General features: G+C 38.0%; 1 protein-coding gene across 6 annotated transcripts in view; it reads right to left on the minus strand.

Annotated features, from left to right (window-relative positions):
- Window positions 1-11,147, minus strand: part of NCALD (neurocalcin delta) — a 356,021-nt gene that overhangs the window by 3,612 nt on the left and 341,262 nt on the right. For all 6 annotated transcript variants that reach the window (XM_027849998.1, XM_027850002.1, XM_027849997.1 and 3 more), the window contains one exon: window positions 253-358. In XM_027849998.1, coding sequence (XP_027705799.1) covers window positions 253-358 — 106 coding nt within the window. The remainder of the gene's footprint in view (window positions 1-252; window positions 359-11,147) is intronic.

Here is an 11,147-nt window from a genome sequence, read left to right on the forward strand (position 1 = left end):
AGCCTGGTACTACACACCCCTACCTACCCTGCTATCAGTCAAGCAATAAACATATTAATCACCTACTGTGTGCCTAGTACTGTGCTAAACCTGGAGATACAAAAAAAGGAAAAGACAGTTTCTGCCCTTATGGAGCTTACAATCCAATGGCACAAACAATATGCAAATAAATATATGCAAAGCAAGCTATATACAGGCTACATAAGAAATAACTAATAAAGGGAAGGCAAGAGATTGCAATCTTGGACCCACCATCTCGGTTGGTATCCATCTGGCGAAAGATCTTCTCTGTCCTTTTTTCTGGTGTTGATTCATCTTCGGGCATTTTCATTACTGAAGAAACCATCTTATAGATTGCCTAATTGACAAAAAAAAGGAGAGAAAATTTTAGCTCATTGAGAGTAGGGATTGTTTATTCTTTGTATTTGTAGCATAGTGGTCTGCACATAGTAGGTGCTTAGTAAATGCTTGATGACTGATCATATGTAATTCAACACAGAAAATTACTAATATGACCACCTACCTCACCCCATAGTTGTGAAACCTTCTTTGTAAATGTCGAACTGCCAACTAGGACTCTTTCCCTATAGTTGAAAAGGATTGTTCACATTTTTACCTAGGTTCAGACTTTGTTTTCATAGAAAGAAAGCTGTCACTGGGTAGGGACTAGTAGTATAGGTCATGTCAGGATGTGAGGACATGAGATGAGGACAAAGATTGTTCTAGTTAGACAAGAAGTATGGTTTGGAAAATATAATGCTTGACTTGGAGTCAGGAGGGCCTAGGTTCAAATCCTGCTTGTAATTCTTACTAGCTGTGTGACCATAGTCAAATCAATTAAACTAAGCAACATCTGCAAAAGGGGGTTATAATACCTGTTGCATTCCCTTCACAGTGTTATTGTGGGACTCAAAGAAAATAATGTATGTAAATAATTTTGCCAATCTTCAAAAAAAATTTATTTTCCATTCTGAATGCTTTCTCTCCATCTTACCCCTCTCCTACCCACTGAGAAAGAAAGAAATATGATGTTCATTATTCATACAAAGTCATGAAAAAGCATATTTCCACAACATCCATGCTGTGAAAGAAAAAACAAATAAGGAAAATAAAGAAAGTAAAAGAAAATGTGCTGCATTCTGTACTCAGAGTTCATCAGACTTCTCTCTGAAGGCAGATAGCATTTTTCATCATGAATCCTTTGGAACTGTCATGGATCATTGTATAAATTAAAGATGTATCTTTCACATTTGATTATTGTTACAATATTGCTGTTACTATATACAATGTTTTGGTTCTGCTCACTTCACTTTGCATGAACTCATATAAGTTTTCCCAGGCTTTTCTGAAGCCACCTACTTCTTCATTTTTTACAGCACAATAGTATTCCATCACAATTATATGCCACAACTTATTTGGCCGTTTCCCAATTTTTGGGCGTCCCCTGAATATCCAATTCTTTGCCATCACAAAAGGAGCTAATATAAGTATTTCTGTACATACAAGTCCTTTTCCTTTTTTAATATATGTATATATATATATATATATATTAGGATACAGACCTAGTAGTTGCAATATTGGATCAAAGGATCATAGTGGTATTACTGGGTCACAGTTTTATAGCCCTTTGGGCATAGTTCTGAATGATTCTCCAAAATGCTTCCACCAACAGTGCATTAATGTACCTATTTTTCCAAATTCCCTCCATCATTTTTCATTTTTCTTTTCTATCATGTTAAACAATAGGTATAGGTATAAGGTGGTACCTCAGAGACATTTTAATTTTCATTTCTATAATTATTAATGATTTAGAACACTTTTATATGACTATTGATAGTTTTGATTTCTTCTTATGAAAACTGCCTGTCCATATCCTCTGGCCATTTATCAACTGGGGAATGGCTCTTATTTTTATCATTTTGGCTCAGTTCTCTGTATATTCAAGAAATGAGACTTTTATCAGAGAAATTTGCCAAAAAACTACCCCCCCAGTGTTCTGCTTTCCTTCTAATTTTGGCTACAGTGGATTTTTTGTGTAAAAGATTTTTAATTTTATGAAATCAAAATTATCCATTTTACCTTCTGTGATCCCCTCTATCTTGTTTGGTCATGAGCTCTTCCCTTATCCTTTCCCTTATCTACCGAGTAGTTTTTCTTGATGTTCCCCTAATTTGCTTGTGATGTAATATTTAAATCATGTACCCGTTTCGAGTTTATCTTGGTATACAGTATTAGATGTTGGTCTATGCCTAGTTTCTGCCAAACTGCTTTCTAGTTTTCCCAGCAGCATTTTGCAAATCTTAATGTACTATATAAATGCTAGTTACTACTTTTTGCCTTAGACTTATTCTTTGAGGACCCTAGCAGTGAAAAAGCAGCCAGGAAGAATCTTTTAGCTGTATGGATGGCAGAATGGGTCAGAAGAGAAGGGAATAAAGGGGACACGAAAGAGAAAGAAATTGTTAAGGTGACTTGGAGGTCTTCGAATTTATGAAGAAAGAAACTGAATTTAGGGAAAAGAAATTTGGGAAAATTTGAGGAAAAGTTGACAAAGATTGACTTGCCAAAAAGGAGAAGGGCATGTTCTAAAAGTAGATGACCTAAGGGAGAAAAAAAAAAGAGACTGAGTCTTCTCTAAGGAAGAGAATTAGAAAAGAAAAAGGTAAGGCATGGTAAATAAGAAAAGGTAACTAAAACAAATAGGAAAAACTGTATAAGAATTTATACAGAGATAGTACAAAGAACTGAATATCAAATGGATATCCATTAATTGGGGAACAAGTTCTGGCACGTAAATATAATGAAATATTATAGCACTGTAAGAAACAATGCATATGATCAATACAGAGAAGCATAAAAGGGCTCATGAACTGGTGCAAAGTGACATAAGCTAAACCAGAAAAACAATATACAAAATGACTATAACTATATGAATGGAAAGAACAATAGGAACAAAATAATTGAAATTGAATGAAAGAAATTACAATAACCAAACTTGGCCCCAGTGAAGAGATATGAGAAAGTGCCTTGTCCTCTTCTTTGAAGAAGTTGAGGAGAGGAGGGGAAGGAGTGAAGCATCACATATAGTGTCAGACTTTTTCAGATACGTGGGTTAGCTTTGGTGAACTGTTTTTTTCCTTATCTTTTTTATTCTTTATTATAAGCGATAGTTTTCTGACAGGGGGAAGGACTACATTAGGAAATATAGCAATGTAAAAAACAAGATATATGAAAAAGTATTCTTAAAAATAAACTGAGCTAGATTCTGTAATAAAATAAAGAGAGAAGGACAAGGAAGTAGTATGTGGATATCAAGTTGATATGGGGTAATAAAAAGTTTTAAAGATATAAAGATGTAAAAAAAAGTAGTAAAGGGGAAGTAATGAAGTATAAAGGGGTGATAAGGGATACAAAGAAGTCATAAAAGGTTGTAAACTAGCAGTAGGAATAGAGAGCATAGAGAACTTTGCAATGGCTTGCATTGAGTGCACAATATTTTTGTTTCTTCTGTGGTCAAAGGATTGCTACCAGAGCTCCAAGTGGAGGCAACCTGATTACAGTGAGGGCTTTGTCAACTTGGGGAGAAAACTTCCCCAAACTTGTCAAAACAGATGACTACTAGCCCCTTCTTGTGATTCACATGGGAATAAATGATACTGCCAGGATGAATCTAGAAAGCCAAGGAATATGAACATTGCCAAGGAAAATGAACTCTTGGGCAAGAAACTGAAAATTATAAGGGGCACAGGTGGTGTTTTCACCATTACCGCCCATTAAAGGCCAGGAATGAAGAAGAAAAAAAGCTGATTTTGGAGAACAACTAGTTAAAAAAGGTATCATCTGAGAATGGGATTTGATTTCTGGACAATGGCTCAAAATACTGGAGAAACAGTTTTCTGTCAAGGGATGGAGTGTAACAAAGGCTGGTAAGAGTGTATTTTCCTGGTGTTTTGCAAATTTAATCAAAAGAACTTTAAACTGAAAAAAAGAGGATTGGAAAAAAGTGCCTACATGAATCCAACTACCTCGATACCATACACCAGTGGTATCAAACTCGAATAGAAAAAGATCTCTGTTGGCCTTATATTGGCTTAAAAATCCCACAAATTAGCATTATCCATCTTTTACTGTATTTTTGTTATTTTGATAAACATTTCCCAATTGCATTTTAATCTGGTTTGGTTATGCTGGGAATTTTGGGGGCTGCATGTGGCCTGTGGACTCAAGTTTGATACCTCTGTCCATAGAGGCACGAATCAACTTAGGAAGAATAAATATTGAGATGCTCAGAGCTTAGAGGAGCTACAAAATGAGCCTCATATGTCTACCTAAAAATACTAGAGATCCTAGTTAAAGGAGGTGTCACTCCTAGGTATCAGTGAGACATTGTACAATAAGAGCCAAGACTAGAATATAGTCTGTATAAATATCTGGGGCAGATAGGTGGTGTAGTGGATAGAGTGCCAGTCCTGGAGTCAAGAAGACCTGAGTTCAAATCCAGCCTCAAATATTTAGTAGTTGTGTGACTCTGGGCAAGTCACTTAACCCTGTATACCTCAGTTCCTCATATGTAAAATGAGCTAGAGAAGGAAATGGCAAACCACTCCAGTATCTACCAAGAAAACCCCAAATGGGAGAGTCAGATGTAACTGAAACGACTCAATAAAAACAAAATATCTTATTCAAAATAAAGAAGATAAAAGGAAGGACAAAACACTGTACAATATCCAAGTGAGGAAAATCAAGAATTATCAGGGCTAACCACGGTGGACCACATTTAGGTAATGATCAATAAAGGGAGAAATCAAAATCAGAGTATACTACGGATCACCTGTATGGGAAGAGGAAATAGGTCCGTGATTCAGGAAACAGATCACAAGCCCACCACTGAGGCATGATATAATAATGATGGGAGATTTTAATTATATGGACACCTGCTGGAGCTTTCCTTCTTTAAAAGCAAAGATACTTATAATGTCTTCATTTGCATTAGTGAAAATTTCATCCTCTGAATCTGATTCTCACCAATATGGAAGAACTGGTTGCTACAGCAGAAATGATGGAAATTTTGGAGGGAAGTGACCACTCCCTCCTGGAGTTTATGACAGAAAATGAGAAGAAAGTCAGGGATAGCAACAATATATACCCTGAAATTTTGGGGAAAAAACTTTTGAATGGTTCGGAAGAAAGATATATAGAATCCAATGGAACAAAAATCTACAGAGGAAATCAGGCCAGGAAGTAAAAGGAACTACCAAGAATGAAATTCTGAAGACATAAAGGGAAACAATGTCAATGAGAAAAATAGGAGTTGCCTGGAGACTGATGTGGACAATCAGGAACTTGCTAATCTCATTAGATTTATAACAGGTATTACACAAGATGGAAGCCAGAGCAAACAATAAAAGATGGATACAAAAGTGTGGCATAGTACACTAAGAGTAATATCAGGAGTTCTAAAGCTAAGGATGATATGAGGCTGCTGGGGAAAATCAAAGACAAGAAGAAATGATGTTTTTAAAAGAAGATGGAAGATGGAACAGGACTATTGCTTGGGCTCAGTGAGACAATGATAACTGAACAACAGAGAGAATGTAGAACTCGTTGGCTCTAATTTTGCTTGTTTTCTCTGCCAAGGAGAATGACCTTTGGTCTGGAAAAAGACAGAACAAAAATGGCAAATAGGGGAAATGATACTCAAGGTAAGCAAGGGCATGGTAAGAAAGCAATTGGATGGCCAGAATGAATCCAAGTCTCTGGACCCAAATGAACCATTCCCTTAGATACTGAAAGAGTTGTCATATATGATTGCTTATTGATATTTGAAAGAATGTGGAGAATGAGAGAAGAGAAATGTTCCAATCTAAAAAAAGGAAAAAGAACTAAGTCTAACAAACTACAGGCCTATCAGGTTGATTTTGTTTCCTGGCAAAATTCCAGAACATATTAAAGAGATACTTAGTGAACCTTGAGGGGAAAAACAGTGATTACAAAGAGCCAGCATGGCTTCATTAAGAACAGGTCATGCCAAAAGAACTTTATTTTATGTTTTGGACAGGGTTTTTGAATAGGTAGGTCAGAGAAATACTGTAGAAGAAAATAAAACCCTAGTGAAACCTTGAAGAAAAACTTTTGTCCACTTAACAGTTGTGCTTAGGATCAGCCCTACTCACAGACATCAGATGCACAGTTTTTGCTGACATTCATTGGCATGGGGATAAGTCTCATAACTGTTAAAATCAGTAACAATTAAGAATAACAATCTTAGCTTCTGAACCCACCACTCCCTTCCAACCAATCCAATCCATCAAGTATTCATTAAGTACTATGTACAAGGTACTAGGGATACAATGCCAAAACTCCAGTTTCTGCCCTCTAGAAAATTACAATCTACAAGGCTGAAACAGCTTTCTCAAAGATTGTCAATAATCACTTAACAACTAAAAGCTAATATCATTTTCTTAGCCATCCCTTCCTAGACTTCAGTGCAGATTTTGATATGGTCAATCATTTTGTTGTAGAACACACACTTCTTTTGAGTCATGAGAAGCATCTTAGAGTATATCACTCTTGCCCTCTGAGGTATTTGGGCTACATTTTCTGAGTCTGCCTTAGTTCCAAACAAACCTTCTAATCTTTATTTTAGAAACAGCAGGCAGTGGCATGGCAGGTGCATATCATCATGGCTGAGGAAAACTTAGGGCAGGAGGAAGACAGAAGCTCACAGATTCACTAATCCCATCAGGCAATGTTGGACTTCATTGGCATAAATACTTTCTGCCTTACTGGGAAGGGTTAGTTGGGATTGTTCTGGGTAAGAGGGCAGACAGAGGTTTGAGTCCCTTCTCATGTGCAGTGGATAAATCTAGAGTCAGACGCCTGGGTTCAAAGTATGGTTCTACCATGTACTATTTGTGGGACATTGAGTAAGTCACTTATCCTTTTTGGGTCTCTTCTTAAAATTATAATAAAAATCCCTAGCACTTATAGATTACTTTAAGGGTTATAAAGTATTTTACATGCATTTTCTCATTTGGTCCTCATGATGACTCTGAGGTAGGTGCTGTCCTCATTTCCACTTTACAGGAAACAGGCTGAGACATTAAGTGATTTTCCCAGGGTCACAGAGCTAAGTGTCTGAGGCAGAGTTTGAACTCAAGTCTTCCTTTTCCAGTATTTTATTCACTGTGCTACCTCATGACATTAAAGGTCTAACTCTAAATCCATGATCCCATGATCATTTTATGCCCTAGTCTCCAAGAATTCTGCCCAGGTGGTATTTGCTACCACCACCCCTGTCTGGCTACACCACTCTGTGTGTGTGTGTGTGTGTGTGTGTGTGCGCGCACGTGTATGTGTTCCTTTACAACACAGCTGAACAATGCCACACACTGAACTACTGAGAAAGCCTAACTGCCTGGTATCATTCCACTGCAGGAAGAGCACTGGACTTTAGGTCAGAACGCTTGAAGAAGAACCTGGTTCAGACCTTGGTTTTGCTATTTACTAGCTGTGTAACCTCAGGCAAGACATTTGCCTGAACCTCAGCTTTCCCATCTGTAAAACAGGGATAATTATACTACCTATCTCACAACATGAAAAGCAAATGAGATAATGCATATCATGTGCTTTTTAATAAGAGGCTAAATGTATGTAAACTATTGTTATGTTCATGAAAAAAACTGCCTTGAGGAGTAACTTTTTTCCTACCATTTCCTCTCCTCAAAATCAGATCAGCTGAAGCTGTGGCATGGATTTAGTTATAGAAAAATTCCCATTTTAATGCTAATGGTTGCACCAAACACAAAGGCTCATGCTAACCCAGATACATCACCTTGGAATGTTCAAATCAATAAATGTTTATGAAGGCCCTACTATGTACCAGGCACTGTGTGAAGGACTGAGTCACAAAGAAATGCAAAACATAGTCCCTGCTCTCCCAAGATAATTTAATCAAAGCACCTTGTTTCTTAAGCATATGAATCTTAGAACTGAAGAGAAAAAATTAAAAAAATAAAAGGTATTTGAAAATTATTATCCTGTCAGGTCACATTCAGACAGTCTCCCATCAGGGAACAACGGATGGCAGATTCCTGGAGTGACAGAGGTGATGTGGGCGTCACACTTGAAACACAAATAGGAGAGCTCCTTTCTGCAGGCAGTGTTATTATAATAATGCTTTGTAATTAGTCACTGAATGGTACCTTTGCTCCCTTCCTCCACCCTGGGTTGGTTTTGTTTGAAACAGAGGAAAACCTAAAGAGAGGCTGCCTCCCTCTCGCTATCCCCTGCCTTTCTTTTGGGAACACATTCCACACCTGTTGGAAGAGGGCTGGAAAGCAGAGGAAGAAAGGTCCCAGGTGGACAGATGATGCTGTAGCCTGTGGAGGGGCTCATTCTGGCTAAGTTGGGGTGATTGGGAATGACTTCTCTTGGCCCTCTACATTTTCTCCCCTCTTTCTAAAGTGTCTTTTCCAAGGGATGTTTCATTCTTTGTATTTTAATCTGCGGTCCTTAGCACAGTGCCTAGCTCATGATGGGCAGTCAATAAATATTGGTTGATGAACTAATTGATTAGCAGCAGCACAACCAGGAATCCTTTTAAATAAAGCAAAAGTAGTTCAGACAACAGAGAGGCATCAAGAGGCCTCTACCGCACATTCAGCCATGGTAAGAAATGAGGAAGTTTAGGACAGCTGAATTATGGGAGGGCACATGGCAGCAGAGAGCCTTGAGGTGAGACTCAGAGATAGTGGTCACTTAAGGGAGGTCAGCTCCCCTTAGCTATTATCATTACAGGATGAAGTACTGTGCTAGTTATGTCTACGTTTATTGCAAACTGAACAACATTCATTCTCTGTCTCCTTCCTCATTTCCTAAACTGTCTTCCTTCTCTTCCTCCCTCCACTTATCTCATAGGGTTGTTATAAGGACCAAATGTAAGAAGGTACAGTTATCCTTTTTACATCACAAGGGTTAGGGGTACAATGCTCCTGTGATCTGGAAAATCCCCATAAAAATTTTCGTCCTTCCCTTGTACCAGCAAGAAGTCTGATTTATTATGTTGATATTATATGTTGATATTATATAATACTATACATATATTTTATGTATTTCTGAGTTTCTAAACTTTATCTGTGCCTTCTGCTGGTCTTTGTGTATTGCTTGCACCTTATGCAAAACTCCCCCAAAATTCCCATTTAATTTCTTATGCCAACCCTCGATAAATGGAAACTGTGATAGGGAAAGTCACAATGTAGAAGGGATAATTGTATATGAAATTTTTCGCAAATGTTACAGCACAATTTAAAAGTTATTATTATCACAAAGGAGGCAGCTATCAGTGGATAGAACACTGGGCTTGGAGTCAGGAAGATCTGAGTTCAAATCCCATCTCAGGCACTTACTAGCTGTATGACCCTGGGTAAGTCACTTAACCTCTGTTTGCCTTAAATCACTGGAGAAGAAAATGGCAAACCATTCTAGTATCTTTGCCAAGAAAACCCCAGGGACAGTACTGGCATGCTATGGTCCTTGAAGTCATGAAGAGTCAGACATGACTGAACAACAACAATAACAAATTATCATAAACGTTATCATTATTATTACTGTAGCTCATGAGGAAGCTGTTCTGAAAGTGAAGAGAGGTTGAGAAGAAAGATGGCAAATCTCAATTTCTTTTTGCCATCTTTCTTCTCCTACTTTCCTTTTCTCTCTTGATTTCCTCTCCTTCTTATAATTTCTTTTCCCCATTTTCATTCTTCCTTTCCCACCAGTCTTTCTTCTTAGGCTTAGTTAAGCATGTACCCTTCAAAGGCCTAATCCTCCTTCCATCAACATTCAGGTCTTCCTTAGTCTATGGCATATCAATTAAAAAACAAAGATATTCAAAGGTATTTCATATGATTAAAAAAGAGAGAAAAAGAATGCCTTTAAGTTCCTCCTGAGAATCAAATTTAAGATTTTTGGCTCTTCAGATTTCCATCATGGGATCCTGGTGGAAAATCAGCCCCATTACAACTGACAAAGAGAGATGGGACTAGGAATGCAACGGATTTGGGTATGAGACTTCCATAGCCAAGGCCTACAGTACATCACACCTTAATATCTCATTAGCACCTCAAATTCAATTTAATTCAATTAGTTTCCACTAATAAAATTCAATTCAACTCATGTAAAATTCAATTTAATTCAATTCAGTTCATCCAACCTAAGTGCCTGCTCTGTGCAGTGCCCAGGATGAATCTCATTTGAACTTTCTATCCTCCCAGGTACCTAGAGGAAGATAGAAAGGTCAAGTGAGATTCATCCTTGCCATGATGAAGTTTCCAGTCTTTGAGTGGGAATAAGACAGGCACAGATCAGAATACTGCAGAATATGGCAAGTGCTTTCTGGGCTTAGGGTTGGTAATCATTACTCACCAGAGAGCTTAGAGAAGCTTCATAGAGGGCATAGCATTTGAATTAAGATTTAGAGGCGAGGTAGAAATTTATGCCCAATACCAAGCTTATTATCTTTTCCTAGAAACCTGTTCCTCCTTCTGACTTCACTCCTTCTGTCAGTGACATTACCACTTACCCAGTTTCCCAAGTTTGAAACTTCGTTGAGTCCCTACTATTTTTTACAAAGCCAAATGGAAATGACTCGGGGATAATTTGAGCCTCTGTTCTTCTTCTAACAGTGAAAATAACTGAGATACAATTGTATTAAGACTTCAAAAGTGGTAGCTCTAAGATCCTAGAAAAGAAAGGACAGAACCCCAGGCAGTAATATGAAACAAATCATGCCTTCTGTTAGCTCAGTTTTTTTTTCAGCTTTAATGGAATCAAACCATGAAGGGAGGGAGGGAGGGAAAGAAAGTAGAATGGAAAGAGATGAGGGAAGGAGGAAGGGAGGGAGAGAGAGAGACAGAGAGAGGGAGAGAGAGAGAGAGAGAGAGAGAGAGAGGAAAAGAAAGAGGAGGAGAGAAAGGGAAGGACAGAGAGAAAGAGAGAGAGGGAGAAAGATGAGTGAGAGAGAAGAGAGGGGGACGGAGAGAAGGAAGAGAGAGAAAGATGAAGGGGACTGAGAGAGGGAGAGAGAGAGGAGAAGGTAAGAGAGAGAAACAGAGAAGGAGGAGGAGGAGAGAAAGGGAAGGAGAGAGAGA

The sequence above is a fragment of the Vombatus ursinus genome, unplaced genomic scaffold (genome assembly GCF_900497805.2).
Source record: "Vombatus ursinus unplaced genomic scaffold, bare-nosed wombat genome assembly UNPS02008961.1, whole genome shotgun sequence".
Classification (NCBI taxonomy): Eukaryota; Metazoa; Chordata; class Mammalia; order Diprotodontia; family Vombatidae; genus Vombatus; species Vombatus ursinus.